Below are 23,316 nucleotides of genomic sequence, written 5' to 3'. Positions count from 1 at the left end.
CAAATGAAGCACTCTTAGCTGATGATAGATGCACGAGTCTCTTATTGAACAAGAAAAAAAAACAACCCAAAAACCAGTAACGAGACAAAGACACAGGACAGTTTTCAATTGTTATATTTCTTAATTGTTACAAATGAACAAACTTGACGCGAGAGCAGGGACGTGTTTGTAGTGTCGCTCTCTGCTCACAGGTGAAATACTGCTCCTTAACATTTTAACCATCAAAACAATAAATAACAATCTGCAGTTTTCCTTTAAGGTGAGCTAAATAAAACAAAGCACGTCCTTCGTTCTGCCTCGTATACTGGACCTGCAGACCAGCGTGCTCTGCTCCAGTCATGTGTCTGTGACTTCACTGGTTACTCATGTATTGGCGTGCACGTCTGGCTGCTTGCTACACATGAAATAAACGGTGACATGAGACGCGCGTGCACACACACACACACACACACACACACACACACACACACACACACACACACACACACACACACACACACACACACACACACACACACCGAGTAGCTGGAATGCTAAAACATGGAAAAAACACACAACCCAAAAATCCTCTGCAGGCCGACTGACCGTCCTCGGGATCACACATCCTGACCTTACAACCTTACTTCCCATGAAAAAGCTTCTGCTAAACACAAATTTTGATTTAATGAAAAAAAAAAAAGAAAAACTGGGCCGTTTAGATGAGAGTGATAAAGCGAGCGAACAGCCAGATGTCAGCTCCTTCATCTTCAATCTGATGGATTCTGGATGACGATGAGGAAAAAGTCTTTATCTGTTAAGAAAAAGGCAAAAAAATTAAACGACTTCAGGAACAAAAGCATCTTAAATGTTCACATCCAGCCTTTTTAGCCAGGAAATAATCTGAATAATGGGCATTTTAATATTTTAAAATGTAGAGTTTTAATAAAAACAGCTGATCTCGAGTTTTACTAAACTGCTGCTGCAGCTGTAAAATAATCTTCACGGCCAGATGCCGACCTCTCTGGACTTGAGAAGTTTAGAAAAAAATCCTGCCCATTTCTGGTTCACATGGCAGGTGGCAAAACACAATTCTTATGGAAAGTTATGTAAACAGATAAAAGGCATCATTTGAATGCCCGACTTTCCCCCAGAGGAGGAAACTTGTTTCCCAAAAGCAGCGACTGCAGGGCTGAAAGATGAAACCGACACTGAAGAGCCACAAATTGCAGCTCACGTCCACCAGAGGCTCCAGCATTGAGTCATCCCGATACGAAAACCACTTCTATGGATAACTGTGGATTATAACAGCTGAACGGGGGCTGAATTTTTCTTATAACACTTCCATTTGGACACCAGTAAGACTCAAAATTAGGGCTGTGGCCTCTTTGACAGACAGGTAGATGGTGGCTGTCTGCTAGGCTTCAGCTCAGCTAATGGGAGCGTGTTTGAGCCTTTTGAAGCATTTATAAGTCAGGTTAACTGGAATAACAGCGTTTCATTTTTGGTGAATGGAATTCATTTAGCAGTAATTCCCAGCAGATGCTCTCACCTGGAGCGATCATGATCTCGTTCTTCTTGGAGCGCACGCGCATGAAGGTGAGGTCGTTCTGGGGGTCGATGTCTCGGATGGTGCTCCTGGCCTTCATCACCAGCTGGTGGATCAGCCCGGCGTACTGCACCGTGCTCGAGTTGTCCAGAGTCGACTTGATGGGGATTCCTGAAGGGAAAACATTTATGAGATGGACATTCACACGTGGACCCAGTAACCACATCACACCTTACTTTACTGGTTCTCTGCTGCTGAAACTGAAGCGTGACAGTAAAATAGATCTCAATTACTCAAAAAAATTTTTTTTTTTATTAAAAATGGGACGAAGAAGGAAAATACTTTTTTCTTCAGTAACATTTTGTCCTGTCAAGTTACAGGTAAAGTATTTAAATTCATAATTTGATGGGATTCCAGCTTTATTATGTACCAAGGAAAATGTAAGTGTGGTAAATTAAAGGAACAGGGGTGAATAAAAACCAGCAGACAAAAACAAACACATCATCAATAATAACGTCATTTCACAGAGTGAAAAACGTGCATGTGAAAGTTCATGTATGAAACAAGCATTCCTGGTTTTTATGGGATTGTCACAGCTCGAAGGATTGTTTTCCACAAATGACAATTATGTTTTCCTTATAAACTAAATGTTGTTTAACTTGTTATTGATCAGGTAGTGAAACAATAATCAATATGTGGAAGGTTTATTTTTAGTATTCGTGAAGATGAGTGAATGCTGCTGCAGCACTAAGGATGCTTCTCGGGTTTATTTTGCACTCTATGTGATGATTACTGTAGTGTCTGCAGACATTGTGATATTATTATCAACATACTTTAGGTTGTGCTGCTTTTAACATATGAAGGCAGTTTATTCAGGACAGAGCAGTGCACCATGTTTCAAGGTGCTGAGAACATTATTTAAATGTTTGAATTGAGTCTTTTACTCATCAGTGTGATAAAATCAGTCCCAGAAAGGTCTCTGCCAGTGGCCTCTGTCTCCATGCTGGGGGTCTCGGTCTGTGAGGGAGTTTCCTCCTCCTCACTTTGTTTCTTTCACTGTTCACTTCTGTTTTCTTGGGTTTGTATAAACTGATCATGAATCTGCTTCCCACACACGGCAGTGAGATTGCTCCTTTTTATCTCTACAGCCTACATGTGTTTGCTCAGCACAAACGGGTCATGTGACGGCACAACAACAAAACACAATGAGACAGAGAGGAGGAGGAAGAGGAGGAGGAGCAGGAGGACCCTGTTTGTAAAGGGATGTCTACTTTCTGAGGAAGCACTCTGAAACTAAGTATCACGATCTGATACTGACACTGGTACCGATATATCAATATTTGGATCGATCCAGGGTCAGTCGGCTGTTTCAGGTGTAACGGGAGGGGAGGAGCCAGAGATAACACGTGCAGGGAGCAGGTTAGGACAGGGTCACACGGTCTGTTACCATGGTAACCGATTAGGGAAGGGTCACAGTGTCTTATCATGGTAACCGACTATAAATTTAAGTTAGGTTTTATTTTTCCCGATAGAGACCTAAAGTTTGCCTCAGTTTTAACAAACCCGGAGTTTATTAAACCTGAGTTCTGGATCAGACCCCGGAGGACTTATAGTTGCTAAACACACGGTGGCAGTCACAATAAGAAACACGCAAAGAGCGGAAAGGTCTTTAAAAGAGGGGATGAAATGACATCATTGTCGTCTCACCCTCTGAATTGGCGACGATGATTCCTTGAACCCCTTTCTGGCCCTGAATCCTCTTCAGGGTTTCTTCTACTTCAGCCTGAGGGACGGAGACAACAGTGATTAGTCATTTCATGTGAGCTGATAAACGGATTTAAATCGTTTAACACCGCAACAAACACAGAATTAAAATAATCTCCCAGCGAGCGCGTTTAAAGGTAACACAAAGAGAGAAACGGTTAAAAATAAACCGACAACGCCCGACTAGCAAAAGCAAGCTAGCTTCAGTTAGCAATTTATTAAATTCCGTCCTGTAAAACTGATAAATTACAGTATGATGGCCAAATATGTGAACAGTTTCACCAGATACTTGTCAAACTGTCCTCTTATCCTACCATTTTCGTTTTTTTGTGGAGAAATTTGTGCCAAAAAACCCTCTCAAAGCTCTGCAAACTAGCAGGCAGCACTCCGGTTTTGTTGACGGCAAGCGAAGAAGAAGAACCTCCGGGGCAACTGCTACGTTTACTGTCCAAACCGAAGAGTCGGATTTCTCAACTATATTTTTCACGGGCTCTTTTATTCCATTTCGCCTCGATAAATTCCATTTTTAAGCCCTTGTTTTTCTTTGTCATATAAAAATAACATTAAAAAAGTGGGACGGTCTGCATCGATACCATAAAAAAATCACACTGTTTAGTCACTTCGGTTAAAAACATAGCATGTGATTTCAAAGTACCGGGGCATCCCAGGTTAGATAAAACCGTAAAGTCACGCGGTTCTGGTGACTCTGGTTAAGAAATACAGACAAGATAAAGCCTCTAATTCAAAATCATAATACAATAAAACAACAGAATAACTGTGATAATAAACTAACGAAACTAAACGCATTCGCAGTGCAGAAATGTCCCGTGTGAGAGACATGTTACTGATTTATTTCTAATTAATTAAATAATTGTTACCGTACTGTAGTTCAGTGCTAAAAAAACAAAAAACAAAAAAGGAGAAACATAGGTTATAGAATTGTACTGTACTCATATTTTTCTCACTTATTTTCATTAATTTAATCTCAGAGCGTCAGATTTAGTAAAGTTTAAACAGCAGATGATAATAAGCTGATAATAATAATAAGATAATAAACACATTAAATATTATATCATATATACTGCATATACAGTATTTTAGAGCGCTTTATAAACATGGGCTCAAAATGTATTAATTAATAAAGTAAAACTTGCACTTTAGTTTTTAATGTGGTAAAAACTACATATTCATATCCCTGTAAAATGTCGTGCAGTTCAACAAAAAAAGTATAATCTAGTTGGAAAACTCTGGAAAACTCTTTTATTCTATTTTATTTATTTATTTCTGAATGGTTTGCATATCATTGGTGGGCGCGGCCACCCTGTTTACAAAATGACAGCGTAAAGTGAGACCTGAGCAGCCAAGACTGGACCGGAAGCTCACAGAAGTAAAACCAACAGGAACGCGATGGACGAGAGTTTTAGTAGAAAATGAGAAAAGGAACTTTAAAAAGGCTTTTTGAGACCTTTGGAGCAAAGTCATCAAACACTTTAAGCATTTTCAACAGATTTGACTGGTGTTGTTATTCATGCCTTTATATAAAACAGCAGATCACTATTATTAAAAAACTAACTAGATAAATAAAGATAGATGTGGAAAACATTTTTATAACCAAAAACGATTTTGTGACGTATGCTCTCCATACAATAAAACCCACAAAGTTTAAAAGTGACACTGGAGCCAATAAAACGGAACTAAAACTAAACAGTTCAGACAATAAAAACTAAACTGAAACAATGAAATTTAACTGAAACTAAACCGACTTTAAAGAAAAGTCAAAACAGAATAAAAAACACTGAAATTATGAAAAGAAACACCTCTAATAAATCCGGCTGTAGTTCACACACTGAGCGCACACCTCACAGGAAACGTGACACACTGTATCCCACACAGAAGCTTTTCTCTTTGAAAACTGTAACCGGAAGTTGTGGTATATTGTTACCGTGACCGCGCGCGACTTGTTGTTAGGCGCTTCATTCACGTTTAACGACCGTGAGCAGCGGAGGAATGGACGAGAAAGAAGAAGATGTGGGTGAGCATGTTCAAAGGGAGCAGAGAGCTGCTTTTGTTCCAGCGCTCTGCTCCTCTTCAGCTCTTTGTGGTCTTTAAAGTTGTCAGGAGCGTCTGCAGGCTGAGAGCTCAAAACGCTCATGATTACCCGGACCTCTGCACACTACACACACTCACCAGTCTGCTCATTATCAGGGTTTGAAGATGTACTTGGACAACTCACGATAATCCAAATCTTACAGTATTATCGCGATAAAAGTAGAAAACAAATTACAAAACAAAACAATGCATCGTGTCTGATTCGTGTAAAAGTTTTACTGGGACAGGAAAAAAGTAAACAGGAGCACTGGGAGTGTTGGGGAGGAGAGAGGTGGAAAAGCCAGAGGCTTCCTTTCTGCTGCAGCGTTGGTGTCCGTCTGTAGAGAGGTGCGCCCCTACTGTACTCCAAAATCCCAACCACATGGTGCTCGACATGGATGACACTGTGTGCTGATTGGCTGATAAGTGGGCAGAACAGGGAAGTGAGAGACAGTGGAGTTAACCAGCAACGGGAGAAGAAAGATCTCAGATAAAAAGAACACACAGCAGGATGGCTGACAGCGGCTTTCGTTTGAACAACCAGCTTCACTCCAGCTGACTGATGGTCCATCAGCAGCTCAAGCAGCACATATTTCTGACACCACCTCCATCAATGACGGATGCGGACAGTCCAATGCTGCCCAAGGACAGCCCATAACCTCCCATAAATGACTCGTATCTATTGGCTCGATAGATGATTGAGCTTGAAAGGATGTGCAGCAGGTGAGGGTGATAACAGACTGAGCGTGTTGAAGAAAATCAGGAGGGAAGATAGTAAATTTGGAAGTGTTAGTAAAACTCTGAATTAATAAGGAGGAAGTGAGGGCAGCTATGAAGAAAAAGAAGAGTGGAAGGGTGGTTGGTCCATACAACATACCTGCAGAGGTATGGAGATGTAGGAGAGAGGGCAGAAACAGAAAGTTTCTGTTATTCTAATTTAAAGTATTTAAGTGCTTTAGATTAGAATATGTTGTGACACGGTAATAGACTGTTCTGTGGACGGTTCTAAAACTAGATGAACTTCAGCCTCCAGTTGGAGAAGACAACTCCCTTTACAGGTGCTGATAACGCCAAGGGCACAAAACAGCGTGGTATGATCAGTTTGTAACTTCCTCCCTCTTCCTTGGAATACATAAAGCAGTGGGAGCACCACTTCTGTTTCAGAACGCTCATCACTGTGAACCTGTGATGTTTTGGTGTCTGGGATTACATCAGGATCTGAGCCCCTTCTTGTTCGCAGTGATGATGGACAGGCTGACAGATGGAGTCAGGCAAATTAAAGAATTAAATAAATAAAAATAAATATGGTCATATTTTAATTTTTAATTACTTCAGGTTGTTGTGTCAGATTACCACATGGACCTTTAGATTAGGTTTTGGATTAGATGTTGATGTTGCTGTGTGTCGCAGCTATAAAATGTTACTGGCGCATGTTGTTGTGCCATCAAACTATTTGCACGAGTATGACACTGTTATCATATGTATAGGGCCCGTGGTCATAACCATACATCCATGATAACACTGTTAAAAAAGACACAAAGTATCAAAAGTGAAAGTTCTAAAATACAAAAATAAATGTAGTAAATGCAGGAAATTAGGAAACTAAACTGCTTTTCATCAAAGGGTTTAAAATTAAAAATCATGTAAGGGTGGTCATAAAAACAAAGAAAGATCTGTCATTATTATAACCATCGAAAAAGTGTTGTTTTTCTTGCTCCTACGTGACTACCAACGACTGCAGCAAAGGTCACGGGGACCTGCCTTCTCTCTAATGGCCAGCAGGGGGCGACTCTTTGGTTTGGACATTCCTGTCTGCCATATTGGATGTGATGCCATGAGCTTTGACATTGTCCTCACACATTCTTTACATATGAATTATCACCGTTTTTCATGCTAATGAATCTTTTTTTATTACTTTCCTACTGATCTGGATAGAAGTTTACGGTACGTTATGAAGAATGTTATCCCATTTATATAACCTGTACTTCATCAGTTACTGTACTTAGTAACCAGTTGGCCCAACACAGCTGTAGGAGCCATATGAGTTTTTCTTGTTTTTGGATTACAAGGGTTGGTTTAGATCAGGGGTCCACGAGGGCCGGTGTCCCTGCAGGTTTTAGATGTGTCCTTGTTCCACCACAGCTGATTTCAATGGATAAATTACCTTCTTAACATGTCTTGAAGTTCTCCAGAGGCCTGGTAATGAACTAATCACTCATGTGATTCAGGTGTGCTGACCCAGGGTGAGATCTAAAACCTGCAGGGGCACCGGCCCTCGTGGACTGGGATCGGGGACCCCTGGTTTAGATGCACACTCTGTATTGGTGCATGGTTTTGAGGCGTGACTCATGGGTGTGTTTTAGATGATAAATATGGTTGCACACACCTGTTCACCACACCTGATGTTGCTGAGCAGAAAGGTAGGGTCAGCATGAGGGGAAACCTTCTGTTGACTGCAGCTTGATGTATAGCAGGGGTGGGCGTGATGAGGTGTAGACCCCAACTGGTCTCCTTGTTATAACTACTAGTCAAGCCATAGTAAAAGCCTGACGTGAGCCTTCAAAATAAAGGTTTTTCATCTGTGCTGTAGCCCAGCGGTCTCCAACCTTTTTTGCGCCACGGACCGGTTTATGCCCGATAATATTTCCACGGACCGGCCTTTAAGGTGTTGCGGATAAATACAACAAAATAAAACTAGTACCGGTACCGAAAAAAATGAGATTTATTCATAACACACGTGAAAAGACCCAGGAAAACCGAGTTAACGATAAAAACGATAACAAAATAACGCTGAAAACTGATAAAAACCCTGAAAACCACACATTTCACACCTGAGCCTCAACTCTCGCGGCCCGGTACCAAACGCCTCACGGACCGGTACCGGTCCGAGGCCCGGGGGTTGGGGACCGCTGCTGTAGCCAACATGCTTTGAAAGGCAAACTTTTATTTTGAAGGTGAACCCTCCCTTGCACTGACTGGTCTCTTAGTGGATGCGAGTGATTTTTTATCAGTGTACTTCACAGTGACCGACGTCAACCTCCAGCAACCACTTTCAGTCGGATGGGGAGTACGTGTTTTTTCTTGTTAGATGGTTGCAGATGGTCTCTATTGCTGCTTATTGACCTGCAGTTATCAAGACGTCCTACCTACCCAGGAGTCTGGCAACAAGGCATAGGTTGCACAGCCAGTATAGTAACTGAATGCTTTTGGCATTTAACTGGAGAAAACGTCCAAGTTTTTGAAGCTTGTTTTGCGTCTCTAGTTTGGCTAACATTCTGCTACTTCAATGTGACAACATGTAAAATATGACCAGGCAAAAGGTTTTGGTCACAGCCTTGGTCAGGCATCATTAAACGAGCTGTAATAATGGAGCCTTTCAATCTGTGTGTGGGAGGTGTCGGATGGTGTGAGGAGGCCACGCTGAGCGGCGCCGTGTCACGAGACGCGCAGTGATTACGTCTCGGTGTTTATCTCACTCTGAGTGAGTTCATCTGTCTGCCAAAACCAGTTTCACTTTATCAGATTTACGAACCTAAACAAATTTTAATGAACCAAGCCGAACTGGTGAGCACGCGCAGTGTGGTATTCACATAGCTGAAGATAAACACGAGCTTCAGATCATTTAAATGATCATTAAAACACCAAATAAAGCATGTAGTAACTTTACTTTTGGTTCTGTGTGTGTTTCTGCACCAAAGACAGATTGACTGTTTGTTAAACGTCGCCCTGAGACCAGCTGTGTGTCTTTGACGGACGATGTCACACTGGGAGCGTTTGGAAGTGGAGCGTAAAGCATTTATCGCCTCTGAAGAGTTCATTACCAGAGCTCATTATTTAGGCCTGCAACATTGTAACAGTTTAAACCGTATACGACAGACAGTAGGGAAAATCAGAGGAGCTTAATGAATGATTTATTTAAATGCTGCTAATGAATTCTGTTTTAAGGGTCTAACTGAGGAACCATCGCAGCTCCAGTCAACAGTAAATTTGTCTATTAAATTAAATGATCTGGAGTTAAAGCAGACTTTTAGAAACTGAGCTTCAGAGAAAGAAAAGGAGACGAAGGGGCTTTGGATGCATTGTCCAGCTAAAGCCTCAGTAATAAGTTGGCTTTGTTTTCACATTCCTTCTCCCCCTCTCTGACTCTATTTTTATTTTTCTCTCTCCTGCCTCCATCACCCTCCCTCCATCCTCCCTCCCTGAGAGCGTTCTCACACACTGAGACCATCTCAGCCCAGATCTTTTCGTGGCGGGAAACACCTTCTCGCTGATATTTTTATCCCTCAGCCAGAGGTATTGTGTACCGCTCGCCACGAGCTCGCTGCCTCTGTATTTTTATCTGGAAGCAAACCCGGCTCGTGAAAAACACTCAGAGCTGTTGGGTTGCTGACAAAGTGTTTGTGTCGGGCGACATCGTGACGCACATGTTAAATGGCTGCACGGTGCCGTGGAAGTGGTTTAATCGCATCTATTGTGTAAAAATATGCTATTTGTGCTTCTCATGGGGGTTATTATTGGTTATTATACTACCAAATACCAGCGTGGACATAAAAACTAACTTTAGCTGTGAACAGTAAATCTGAAAAACAGATGTTTAATTGGCTCCGTGTTTATAGATTTGTCTGTGTTTATGTCTCTGCTGATTTATTGTTGTCCTATAAAAATGTAATTCTCTGTAGATCAACTTTAATTGATGAGATTTTTGAATGTCCTCCGAGTCGTTTAAACTTTAAATACAGACAAATTTTGCACATACTCGTGCATCACTACAATAATAATAATGTATACTTTATTGACCCCCCTGGGGAAATTACTCTCTCTGCATATGACCCATTCACTCAGTGAAGCAGTGGGCAGCCACTAAGGCGCAGCGGGGAGCAGTGTGTAGGGATTCAAACCCCCGACCTCCTGATCATGGGGTGACCGCTCTACCTGCTGAGCTATCCCTGCCCCCATCAATAGAAAACTGAGAATTCACATTCATAGTTTACTGATCTGCATTATTTAATGAACTTTGCATGTGTCATGAAGTTGTGTCATGTACAACATGAGTGCTTAATCAGTCGACTAAAAGGTTTGATAGACTTTAAAACATTTAGACAGGAATAGGAAGAGCTCTGTGATCGTGTGGTTCACCTGTAAGAGTGAAACCATCACTTTGAGCTGAGATGTGCTGCTGTGATGCTTCCACATCTCTGTGCTCGTCTGTGGCTCCATATCTTGCACACAGCATGTGTGACTGTACAGTCAACAGCTGTGGCCATAATTAAGAATATAAAGTGGGCCAAATTTAGCCCGAGAGCCTTAATTTTGCGGCGTCATTTAGCTGAGCGTGCAGTTCACATATCCTAATGTGCATGAATCTGTTTAATAGTCACAGCTGTCAGGTCAGTAATAAGGGCACAAATGTATTTCTGATGAGAATAAATCAGAGTTTTCTGTGCTGAGTTCAAATGAGACGGTTTATTCAGAGAGACCTGTTTTTGAATCAGAGTTGATTCTACCTGAGGCTTTATGCACTGTTTAGGTTACTGATACTGAGGAACTGTGTAGAGTGAAGACAAACACTGAAGGGAATCACTAGATGTCCCGAGTCGGTGTGTTGACAGAAATTAAAGTGATCCGTTCAAAGCCAGGAAAAGATTAGCAAACCAGGCTGTGTTCAGATGGTGTTCATAGTGAAGCTGCTAGTTTGTCCTAACTTGCTTAAACTGTAGGAGGGAGACTTATTCCCATCAGCCCCTTTGTTTCTGTTAGATAATGCTGATGTGCACAGCTGTGTGTTGAAATGGCACAGCTGCGTCTCAGTCGTTTCAGTCGTTTCATGGGCCGAAGCAGCTAAACTCTGTTATTCAGATGTTTTTGGTACAATTCGATTTCTATAGTGAGAAAAACCACGACTACACATGAGACAGATGCAGGCAGCAGTCTGAACACAAGGTTCAGACAGGAAGAGAGCCAGAGAGTAATAATAACTAATGATTACATACAGAGTGAAAAAAGGAGTGAAGAAGAAACACCCAGTGCATCATGGGAATCCAGCCTACGTCTATTGCAGCATAACTACCCATATGGAAAAGAAATTGTAAAAACTTACATGATTTACTCATGAAAGTGGCCACTTTCTCATTACTTTCATACATAGTTTTAGTAAGTATCCAAAACATACAAGTTTCATTATATAATTTTTCAAGGGATCTTATATCTGTTTTCACTCTTGTATGCTTTTCATACAAGTTTCACACAAGACAGATACAAACTTTATAAGATTTATAAATATATCTTTTCCATATGGGTAAGGGAGGATTCAGGGTCACCTGGTCCAGCCCTAACTATATGCTTTAGCAAAAAGGAAAGTTTGAAGCCTAATCTTGAAAGTAGAGATAGTGTCTGTCTCCTGAATCCAAACTGGAAGCTGGTTCCACAGAAGAGGGGCCTGAAAACTGAAGGCTCTGCCTCCCATTCTACTTTTAAATACTCTAGGAACAACAAGTAGGCCTGCAGAGCGAGAGCCAAGTGCTCTAATAGGGTGATATGGTACTACAAGGTCATTAAGATAAGATGGGGCCTGATTATTCAATTATTCAATTTCACACCTGTGTCCAGTTTCCCCATTATCCCAGTCTGTTAAACGTTTCCAGATTCACTGGATTTAAACTCAAGCCCTCCAACACAAAGCCTTTGCAGGCTCACTGACCTGCTCTGTGAAGCTGCAGCATCACTGCAGAGTCACAGATTTTGTAGCTGTTTCTACATTTTCTTCTGTTTTTGGTAGCACTTCATAATACAGAGCTCAGCTTGTAAGTTCTGTACGTTTCCTCAAGGAAAAGGACCACGAGGAGTTGCTGTGTTATTGACTATTCTAACTTCACAATATGTTTTGGGGAAGGAAGGAATATTCCCAATAATTAGTTTTCCACGTTGTGCTTCCTCGTTGCCTTTGTCCTCCTTCCTGTCAGCTGAAATTTGAGTTTTAATGTATTAGCAGGACCGTTTCGTCACGTTCTCCCACCGATGGCTCTACGAACAGATGAACAGAATAAACTTTCTGGGATCATTTGTGGGTGTGAGCAATACAAAAATCTGAATTATGACATTTATTTTCTATTTCAATTAAAATCTATTTTAAAAGCAGCAGCAGACTGTAATAAATGATGTAAGTGACACTGCTTTAAACAGACAGCTCAGGAGGTGTGCGCCTCCATCCTCGTGTCTTTGAAACAGTTCAGACACTGATTGATCTTTAATCTGATTTGGTGGAGCCGGTCAGTCCAGCCTGTATCATTGAGATGTCTGCTGGAGTTCTGTGGAGGATTTTACCATCACATTTGTTGGGAGCTGGTCTAAGCTCCCACAATTATGAAACCCCATCCTATAAACTTCTGTGAAGGATTTTTAAGCCTTTCTTTATCCTGAACTTTCACAAAGAGAACTTTCTGAATAGTATTTCCTGTCTCACTGGTACCTGAAGCCAATCTCCCCCAACACTGCATCGCTCTAATGTTTTAATTGTTTGTGATAGACTGGCCTCTAACAGGAATGTGACTGCAAAGACAGAAGTGCACCAGTGTGCACACTCGTGCTGTAAAACCGTAGAAGTGCATCCATCTGATGTACTGGCAGTGGAATAATGAGTTGGTGTGTAAATATTTATAGTGATATTTAATAATGCTCGTGTGAGCTGTTTCCTGAGGCTGGACCAGTTTCCTGACAGCCTCTGCTAAAGAATGCATCCTCCTTTCCTGCCACGCGGACAGAAACACTGGCCACTCCCTCGCAGCATGTTGCTTATTTTTACTCGAGCGCTCCACAGTCCAGAGCTTTAATCCAAAAACAGGCTTAGATCATTAACAGGTGATCAGTCAGTGAAGCAAACTCTAAAGGCTTAAATAGAAGTGTACCGAAACAATCCCTGACGATCTACGTACACTTGAGGAACTCACTGACTGCTTGGAAACAGGTGTGACTAGAACAACACAGGTGAGACTAATCAGGTTAGAGCACAATTATCAAGAACCTGAAGACACCAAAGCAGAGAAGTAAACTGGCACCAGAATTTATGTCTGGCATAAAACCTCCCAACTCAAACATCACCACCACGGGACTTTCAGGAGACAGGCAGTAACTCTGGGAGAGCTGGGCGGGGTTGTAGAAGGCCTTCAACCCATCAGCAGGATGAACACTGCAAGAGCTATAAAACAACCTGCAGCAGGCTGCTGGGGTGAATCAGTAACAGCCTTCATGAGGGCCTCATGTCCTCTAGCAGGCCCTGTGCTCGCTGCCCACCACTGTGGAGCCCAATGGCCTTTGCCATAGAATACCAGAATTAGCAGGTCTGCCACTGTGCTTCTCAGAGATGAGAGCAGCTTCACCCAGAGCACAGGTGACAGACGTGAAATGCTTTAGAGAAGCCGTGGAGAATGTTATGCTGCCTGTAACATCGCTCAGCACGAGCGGTTTGGTGGTTAGCATATCCATGGAGGGACGTCTACAGGCCAGGCCTCGTACAGGCCACTGTACGAGGCCACGCTGCTGCACTGGGTCCTGGCTTCCTGCTTGTGACCAACAATGCTGCAGGCAGCTCCTGGTGAATAAACACTTGATACCATCAGTCCCATGCTAGAGAACAGTAGAACACAGTAGAAACAGAACTCTTCTGGCACTTGTGGTGTGCAAGGACACCATCCATCGTCTCATTAAGAGCATGCTCTGACGTTGTGGGGCATGCGACATATCATGTGGTATCAAAATGGCAACAGAGGAGTCGCCCCCTGCTAGCCATTAGAAAAAATGCAGGGCCGCGGCACCTAGACCCGGTTTGTAGAGTACGCTTGGTGAGTGTGATCGTGTGTACAACGTCTCTTTATGTCTGTCTCCACGTTGGTTGAGTGTGGAGTAAGTGCATATGAGAGCATGAGGGTGGGAATGGATGTTTGTGTCTGTGTGTGCCTGTATGTCTGTGTCTATATGTCAGGTTGGGTGTCAGGCGCCACCTCTCTGGGGACATCTCAGGCCCTCCAAGGTTTGGAGGCCTATCTCCCCCTACCACCACTTCCCCTGCCAGTGGCAGACGCCCTCAGACATCGGTGCGTTGGTGGTTCTTTGTGTCCGGGGATGGGCGTCCAGGTACACACCGGCTCACTCCTTGGCGGCCGCTTATCGGGGCCTGGAGCCTGGGGCTCGCTCGGGCCACTTCGGAGGTGGGGTGCCCCCGGCCTCTCGGCCTGGGGCTCGGTCACTCAGCCACGGCTGGCTGCCGGCGGAGCTCACGGGCGCGTCACTGCAACTCCCCCTGGCTTCTGCTCCGCGGCTGCTGAGTGAACCCTCATCTGGGACTCTCCTCAGCTCTTTCTGGGACAGTGGCGCGGCTGCCCCTCTGTTGGTCTTCCTTGGTCTCTTGTGTTCTGGGGGCCTCTGGATGTCTGGAGTTTTGATCTCCTCCACACCTGCTTCACGCCCTGGAGGACGGGGCTGTGGCCCCCCCACACTCCCTAGCAGATCATTACATGAAGGAACCTTTTAAAAAACAAAAAACAAGCGCGTCCATGCTCACAGGTGTACACACGGGTGATCACACCCACAAACTACACCCTTTTTGGCTCCTACCTCAAAGCACACTGTGTTCTGTTGATCTTATGTGCTGCACAATAATGTTTAACATTTAGTATTTACTGTCATATTCCCATATATCATTGTGATGCTGTTTATTCTATTACTCTTGTTCTCTTCTGCTTGTTTTCTTTTTTCTTTCTCAGCAGGTGATCCAGGTGATTGATATATGCTTTTTTTTTTTCTCTGCCCGTTCTGTTGGTTTTTGTCTTTTGCCCTTCTCCCCCGTCCCTCTTCTCAGCTGTTTCTCTTTCCCTCTTTCTTTCTCCCCTTCTTTCCCCCAGTCAAGTCTGTCCCGTATTCATTAAGTGAAAATAAAATAAACAATAAAAGGTGAATCAAATGGACCATTACGGCAAGGCTGGGATGGTCAGTTTGGTAAAGTAAATCCGTTGGGCATCTTTCTTTGCCTTTAGACAATAATTCTGATGCAAAAGAGCCAAACGGGACAGGCCAAAAAAAAAAAAAAAAAAAGAAAAAATGCAGGTTTATGACACTTTTCAGACCTGATTTTTCCATGATTTCTACTCAAACTGTGACTTTACCACAGAAACAATCTTTTCTTCCCATCTTTTCAGGTACATTCGATCCAAACATACCAGAGGAGGGACCATCAGCGCCACCTCCTGGCTGGCTGGATGATATTCATGGATATCAGGGCCTCAAAGGAGGAGGTGAGCCTTCTGTTCTACTCTGAGGTTTCTGTACACCAACACCACCTTCATTGCCTTTGTTTTTGTGTTTCTGTTCATGCGTTTGTCCAGATGACGATAACCCGCTGTACCCACCGCCCCCTGCCTACAATCCCCAACCTGAACAAAACAGAAGCACATCAGTGCCCGACGTCAGGTAACTCCTGCAGGTCATCTTTTTATTAAAGGCTTTGCAGATGATTCTTTGCTTTATCTCAGCCAAAATAGTCGCTCGACAAACAAATGAAGGCCCGGTGGGATGAAAGATATTTTTCTCCAGGGTCCCTTCGGTGTCAGAGGATGTAGCCAGAGATGCTCTGCTCAAATTTGTGGAATCCAAATGGAATTACAGCTCCAAACCTGCCAGGAACCTCACCTTCAAAGATCTGCAGCCCATCACAGTGTACAGGGTAGGTCTCATACCTGTGGCTTTATGTTTCCCAAAACTAACTCACACCAACATGACATCTGCAAGAAAACTGCTAATGATTTTAACTTCACTCATTAAAACAGTTTAACAACAACGATGCCTTTAAGAATGAATCATTGACCATAGAGAAATGAAAATGGTACATCTGATAACAAGGGGGAATAACAAAGTCTGGCTTTGATTTGTGTTGGGATGTGGAGCTTTAGAAATAAGACTCAATTAAATTGAACAACAGAGCAAAAACAGAGTTCAGATGTGACTGATGGCGTGTGTTAACCTCCTGGAATTAGCAGTTTAAGTGCCTCCTCCCACACGTGTTTCAGTAATTAGATATCAGTATAAGGGTGGAGGAGTGTAGAAATCTAATAAGTGTAAATAATACAAGAGCGTCTGCCAGTAATGCAATAAAATGATCATAAAATAACATAATAAACATTTAATATACTTAAGACATGGTGGTGAAGATGGCTCTCAACTTTTCTGTAAAAGAGCTACTTGACAATTTTAGACCTCAGGTGTAACATCCACCCACCCATCCATGCATCCATCCATGCATCCATCCATCCATCCATCCATCCATCCATGTATGCATCCATGGTTGCTGGGGGCGACTGGAGGTTATCTCAGCTGTCATAGTGGGAGAGTATCCTAATGCAGTGGTCCCCACGGACCGATTTAATGTCAGACATGGACCGGCCTTTAAGGTTTTGCAGATAAATACAACAAAATAAAATGATAGGACCGAGACAAAAACTGTGGCATTTTGTAAATATAACAATAAACATGAATTCACTGTGTAATTGTGTAACTTTATTAGCAGCGTCCTCCTGAAATGCACCAACAACACTGAGAGTAACGTCTGCCTCTCTGCCCCTTAATGCTCTCTGGTTGCTATGGTAACGTGTAAACATTTCTTTCAAAATAAGACACACAACTACAACACGGGGAAAGACCCAGGGAAACCGAGTTAACGTTATCTCTCACAGCTCGGTACCGGCCTGTGGCCCGGTGGTTGGGGATGGCTGTCCTAATGCATTTCTGTTTAATCTCCTGAGACCTGAACTCTTTCATGGCACTTTTAATTTCGCTTTGTTCTTTGGGCTGATTGGAACCTGATGAATGTAAAAGCAAAGAATTACGTGATTTATTTTTTTTACCTGATTTTTGTTTCTGAGAAAAATGGGATCCACATATGAGGACATTCGCTTTAAATTTCAATAGAACAGTGACAGTACAACATCCTCGTAAGTGCACATCAGGCCCTTGTAGAGCAAAACTGAATATTTTGGTCTAAACAACCCAAAATGTGATGTCCACATATGTGGACGCCAGGTCCTAGGAAGTTAAAGAGGAGCTATTCTGCTCAGTTCCAGGTTCATGTTTTTATTATTTGCTCAGCTTAGAGCAGCTTTGCATGAACCCTGAGGTCCTCTTCTGTGTGAAACAAGCTGCTTTAGCTCCTCCCTGTTTAAGACAACTCCTCCTGATTGGCTGGCTGCCATAAACAGAAGGTTTAAACAGCAGGTGGTTGGAGCTGTACACCTAAGATAACATGACCATATTAGGATGACATCATACAGAGCCAGGGGTAGAAAAAACTCCTGGCTCTGAGCTTTTGGCTCACAGAGAGTGCCTGCACAGAAACCAGCCTCATTATCAGAAACTTTGATCATTGAACGTCCGCCTCTGAAACAGGAAATAAAGAACAACACCAAAGCTCCATGTTAAATGAGTCGGTGCTGTTCAACTTTAACGGAGTTTGATGTAAGGAAGCAAAGCTTGTCCAGGATCCACGGCAGCTTTAACAGCTCACAGCAAACATGATTTTAAAGCTTTTTAAGTTTCTCTTTAAAACCCAGTTTACTTGGTTTTGAATCCAAAGTGCTGCCAGTGTTTCCAGTCTGCCTCCTTTTCTTTCTGCAGTATCGACTGGAGACCTACACCGAGACCAGAGCCAGCGCCTGGCAGTTTGAGCCCTACAACGGTAAAAACAATTCCTCACATGATGTGTTTCCTGCATGAACAACAGGATTAGATCCACGTCTGTCACGATACAAAGGCAAGAGACCAGCGAAATGCAGAAACCCTGCGACTGCTGGCTGTATAACTAACTGCTGGAGTCCAGTAGGTGGTGGTAATGCAGCAGCTGACTACTCACCTAATCCAAGTTTCTTTATAGTTCCTGTTCTTCCTGTTTAAAGGCAGTTCCTCTTACATGCAGGGATTTTTTTAAGGTGGTGGAGTAATTTCCCGATCCTGATTCCTGTGCTGGAAGCAGACAGAGTTCCTCTAACGGTTCTTAGTTCCTGGGAAAAGTTCTCGAGGTGGGAAAGCAGCAGAAACCTGAAAACTTTCAGTTTGTTATCATTTCATCTTGTTGTTTCACCTCCTGTTGTATCTGTCAGAAGTATTGATTCGGGGGGAAAACACATCAGAAAAGCTCAAACTTGATGATTAAAATCTAAAGTGGAGAAATGTGGTGACACAGGATCAATCGGCTGAGGGTGAGGAGCGGTCGGTCACACGAGGCGGGATAACTCTTCATCAGTTATGTTGTCCTGGTGTGAAACAGGTCAGACGGTGGACGGTCCTCAGTACGGTATGAGCCCCGCGCCGTGGGACATCCCGGTGTCGCTGCCTCAGAGATACACCGACAAGGTGGAGAAGATCCGAGTGCCGCACTCGTCGTTCGTGAAGGTGCGGCTCTGCGCCTCTTAGTCTTTTTTCAGCTTCCTGAGCTGCTGTTTTATCACAGTAACACAAATTTGTGTTCCAGGTGTGTCACAAGTGCAAAGGCTGCGGGAGAACTCGCTGCACCGCCTGCTTCGGCCGAGGCCAGGTCCGGCTTTTAAAGCGTTTCATATTTTATTAAATTAACAGAACAAGTAGAAATGGGAGAACGTTCACGATTCGCTTCCAGCTTTAACTGCGAATTATGACACATGAAAAATATCTGCTGGTTGTTGATTTTTATCTCACTTATTTTCTGTTTGTTCATCTCTGCTTAAGATAAAACAGAAACTCTGAATGTTCAGACACATCCATCATAGTTTAAAATGATCAAACATAGTTTGCAGTGAATATGAATCTTTTTAATCTGTTCTTCTCGTTCTGCAGAAGCGCTGCACGTTCTGCCACGGCCGCGGTCGTATCAGGAACAAGCACTGCACTTCCTGTCATGGCAGAGGTCGAAAGAGGTGAGAGCCCAGTCTGCTGCTTTTCTGCCTCTTTCTCACTAAAATGTGCAGATGATCAGGGACAGCTAACAAAAGCACTTTGTGCTGCGACACACGTCTCTGCTTATCGGAGGCACGATTTCGTGTCAACCTGTAAAAGTCTGAGCTGCTTTCCCTGGACTGAGGGGAGACATGATGATGATGAAGAGCAGGCAGGAAGTGAGTGTTGATACAGAAAGATGTCCAGCAGGAACTGAGGACTCCAGTGGAGGGATAACTGTAACATACATGGGAGGTGTGGCAGTCAGGAGGCCGTTGGAGGCCACGCCTCCCCGAGGGTGTACTGTGCCTTTGACACAAACTGAGAGAGAGAGGGGAAGGGATGGTGAGGGTCATGTTTGTGGCTACGATGCAGCATCCGTGGATGAGCCTGCAGGATACAGGACCAAAGAAAGTCCACCATCTCGAGGCGTCTGAAGGAGAACCTCCTGGTGCTTGATCATGCAACAAGCCTGTTCACAGATTTTTGGCCAAACCCAAACAGTCTGACCTCCCTGTGATTTCATCGTCCTCCCTAAATGAAGTTGACATGATGAATGGGGAGCAGGGAGAGCACACAGATGGAGCTGCACGGAGCCTGCAGGCAGCCGTTGCAGCTCTGCTCTCTTTGTTTTTCACGCTGTCTCTGACTCTGCTGTCGGTCTCTCGCTCCTGAAGGTGTTTGAGCTGCCACAGCCACGGCTACAAGACCTGCTCCGTTTGTCTCGGCAGCCAAAACCTGCTGCATTTCATCCAGCTCACAGTGACGTGGTATCAAAATCACTCAAAATGTTCCCACGGCCCTCCGTATGACATCACTGCTTCAGCCGTTTGTGTTTATTTTTTAAATGTGTAGGAAGAACAACATCAGTGAGTTCATTCCCGACCGCCAGCCCGACTTTCCTGACAGGAAGTTCGAGAAGGTGTCGGGAGACGCTTTCTTCGTCGATGAGAGTTTGCTGGTAACACATTTATTTTTCTTTCTTTCATTTGTGTGTTGGATCCACACCGGCTGCTTCCTCTGTCCTGCTGTGGGAGAGAGTGCAACCACACACCTGGATGTTTGGTCAGCGTGTGGATGAATATGAACTATATGAATGCATTTATAATAATACAGACTTCCTGCTGCTGCCAGGTGTATCCTATCCAGGGTTTCCCGGATCAGGAGATCTGTGAGGTTTCAACAAAACTGATTAACGAACACCTCGAGCGCTTCACCGCCACCAGCCGCATCCTGCAGCAGGTACAGATACGCGCACGCGGCCCTCTCGGCCGATCTCAGACACCTTCTTTGAGGTTTGTTGCTCTGTGTCGACTCTGAGCGTCCGATCTCCCTCCTCAGCGTCAGAGCATCGAGCTGGTGCCCCTCACTCATGCCTATTACACCTACAGCGGGAAAGACTACAGCTTCTTCGTCTACGGGCTGGAGAACAAAGTGTTTACCTCCAAATATCCCTCTGCATGTTCCATCCTGTAGGCAGCACGGTATCGATATTTAATCCCACGACCCATATAACCATTTTTGTTTTGTATGTTTACTTAAGAATCTCTGTTTATGATCAAAGCTCAGCTTATTTTTGACAGGATTCACCTCCAAATCACAGGGAGCCAAACTTTTAAGATAAGTGGCCCCAAAGCCGTCGCAGGTGTCGGTTCAGTTAAACATGTTGATGGATTTTCACTAGAAAAGTTTCCATATATCCGCAGATAAACTTTGTTATGCATGTTAGTTATTTTAACCATGAATCAGTATGAATTATACCTCTTTCTCTAATCTGCTATAATCCACCCACTGTGTGTGTGTGTGTGTGCCCTAACATCTACTTCCTGTTTACCAACCTGGTTATTTCCTGTTGCTGCTGGTGCTTTCTTTGTGGCATTCAGTGCTAAATGCTTTTGTTCAGTACATCATCAGGTCAGATCACAACCTGGAGTTTAGTTGTTTATATGTTCAGTCTTCAGACGTCCTGCAGTCACGCTCAGGGTTTATTCTCTTATTTTCTGCACGAACCTCATTTTACTGCTTTAAACACCTGAAGTTGCTGCTTTTGGTCTCAGATGCAGTCGTTGCCACACTGTTACTCTCGTTACTGTTAGTACGAGTGCACTTACAGCGTCAGGTTCGACTCGAGATCTTTCTTGGTAATTCTCATTGAGTGATGTTTTTAAAGAAAAGTGATTAAGTGAGAAAATAACTGGCAGAATAATCAATACTGAAAGTCATTGTTAGAAGGAGCACCGCCCAGAACATCACAGAACACGAATGACCAAAGATTTTTAACCTTTCTGGACGTTTCATTTTGGTGTCTCGCTCTCAGTCTCTCTGTGATTGGTTTTGGTTTCTCTGATGGTTTTTTTGCATATTTTTGTCTCTTTGTGATTTCAGTCTGTTTTTTTGTGTGTGGTCATCTTTTTTTTATGTTTTTGTCATTATCAATACCCTTGTTGAAATATTTAGTCACGTTTATTCAGTTTCTCGTTATTTTCATATTTTTTTCTTTGGATTTTTCCATATTTGTCATCATTTTTTTTGTCTTTGTTGTAATTTTTAGCTTCTACTTTAAGTCTCTTTATTGGTGTTTTGAGTGTTTTCAGTCTTTTAGCTGAGCTCGGTTCAGGTTCAGGGTCTTCCTGCCTCCTTTCTTCAGCCTGTCCAATCATCCATCCAACGGTCCAGGTCTTGTTAGGCGAATAATTACGGGATGGAATCGCTGTTATATAAATATGAATGATGGACTTCAATAGTAAAGTGTAAAGTTTTGCTTGATGGATAAACATCATTGAATTTAATCTGGTTGAGGATTTTTCTGGAGCTGTAAGGTGATTCGGTGCAGGTTCAGCGGGTCGAGCAGGCGACCCGTGTGTCGTACGGCTGTTGCCTTAAAGTTGTTGTTTTTTTTAAGTCTACATGTAAAAGAAGAGACGAATCTTCTTCGGGGCAGAAAATGAACTCCAGGCCAAATTCCTGGAAGATTAAGTGCAGCAGTTTACTGCCAGCGATGATAAAATGCAGCTTCCTGTCTGAAGCAGTTTGAACCTGCTTGTCAATTTCTAATGATGTCATTAGTAGGGACTGTTCGTACGTTTTCCCCTTACAGCTTCTGTAAAACCCGTCCAGTGTTTGGACATTTTTCCTGAAGTGACACAGAAAACATGTCTCATGCTGTATTTAACATTTGTACATCCCTACAGACTCTCATGTGTACAGCTAAAATAACATTTTGATATCTTTTATTGTTTTAAAAACTATAAATCACCTGCCGATGTTTGCAGTAAAGTTATCACACAAATAAAAATGTTTTTATCGTTACCCTGTGGTGTCTGTGCAGTCCCTGAACTAGAAAACCACCAGCTTGGATCCAAAAACATGTTTTATTGAAATTATTTATAAATGTTTTGGTATTTTATATTTTTAGAGTCAGATTCCTGCTCAAGAACTGAAGGTAAAATCACGTGGCTACAAACGGTTAAACATTGATGCATTTTATTGATCCGTTTTAGATTTGAAGCGTCAGGGCGGGAAACCGGCTGCACGAGAGGTATAAAGATCCGACATCTAAACATAAAACTGGAGAAAATGTCGTTTTTATTTCTGTGCTGATAAAATAACACCACAAGAGGGCGCTGCAGCGTGTCAGCCCAGGTGTGTTTACTGACACCGAGTGCTGTGGGAAAAACCACGATCCAAGGTTGACGGGTGAAAAAATGTGACATGCGTGCTGGAAAATATTTTAACTCTGGCAGAGATTTATTTATAATATATTTAAGTGTTTAAACTAGTGTTTATGGCTTTAAGTTTCATTTTTGTGTCATTTTAAGTCTTTAAGTCTGTTGTCCCTCTTTGTTGACGCCAAATCATTTTTAATTCAACCAAACCCTGAGTTTGTTTGTCTCTGTCCGTTTTTTGTTGGGTTTTTGAGTCTTTCTTAATGTTTTTGACTCATTTTGCATTTTTTCCTCTAACTGGCCTCCTTGGGCTCATTGTTCCTGTCT

The 23,316-nt window shown here is 43.0% G+C and overlaps 2 protein-coding genes across 3 annotated transcripts; one reads left to right on the top strand and one right to left on the bottom strand.

Annotated features, from left to right (window-relative positions):
• Positions 1-98: 98 nt before the first annotated feature.
• dynlrb1 (dynein, light chain, roadblock-type 1) lies at positions 99-3,761 on the bottom strand. The gene is made up of 4 exons (XM_004558995.4): positions 3,604-3,761; positions 3,233-3,308; positions 1,529-1,696; positions 99-790 (listed from the first exon to the last, which is right to left on the bottom strand). The coding sequence occupies exons 1-4, from the start codon at positions 3,604-3,606 to the stop codon at positions 747-749; spliced, it is 291 nt and encodes a 96-aa protein (XP_004559052.1). The 5' UTR covers positions 3,607-3,761; the 3' UTR covers positions 99-746.
• A 1,464-nt stretch (positions 3,762-5,225) lies between these two features.
• ssuh2.1 (ssu-2 homolog, tandem duplicate 1) lies at positions 5,226-22,633 on the top strand. Of its 2 annotated transcripts, XM_004558996.4 has the most exons (12): positions 5,226-5,321; positions 15,565-15,660; positions 15,751-15,835; positions 15,959-16,088; positions 18,032-18,092; positions 18,681-18,805; positions 18,885-18,947; positions 19,226-19,305; positions 20,002-20,094; positions 20,180-20,285; positions 20,459-20,566; positions 20,666-22,633. In XM_004558996.4, exons 1-12 carry the CDS (start codon positions 5,297-5,299, stop codon positions 20,798-20,800), a joined length of 1,107 nt encoding a protein of 368 aa, XP_004559053.2. In that variant the 5' UTR covers positions 5,226-5,296; the 3' UTR covers positions 20,801-22,633. The 2 variants fall into 2 exon arrangements, with proteins under 2 accessions (XP_004559053.2, XP_004559054.2); XM_004558997.4 differs by lacking the exon at positions 20,002-20,094.
• Positions 22,634-23,316: the final 683 nt, after the last annotated feature.

Source organism: Maylandia zebra, linkage group LG5, assembly GCF_041146795.1.
Source record: "Maylandia zebra isolate NMK-2024a linkage group LG5, Mzebra_GT3a, whole genome shotgun sequence".
Lineage (NCBI taxonomy): Eukaryota > Metazoa > Chordata > Actinopteri > Cichliformes > Cichlidae > Maylandia > Maylandia zebra.
Note: the sequence above shows the minus strand (reverse complement) of the source record. Positions and strands in the feature narration are given on the sequence as shown.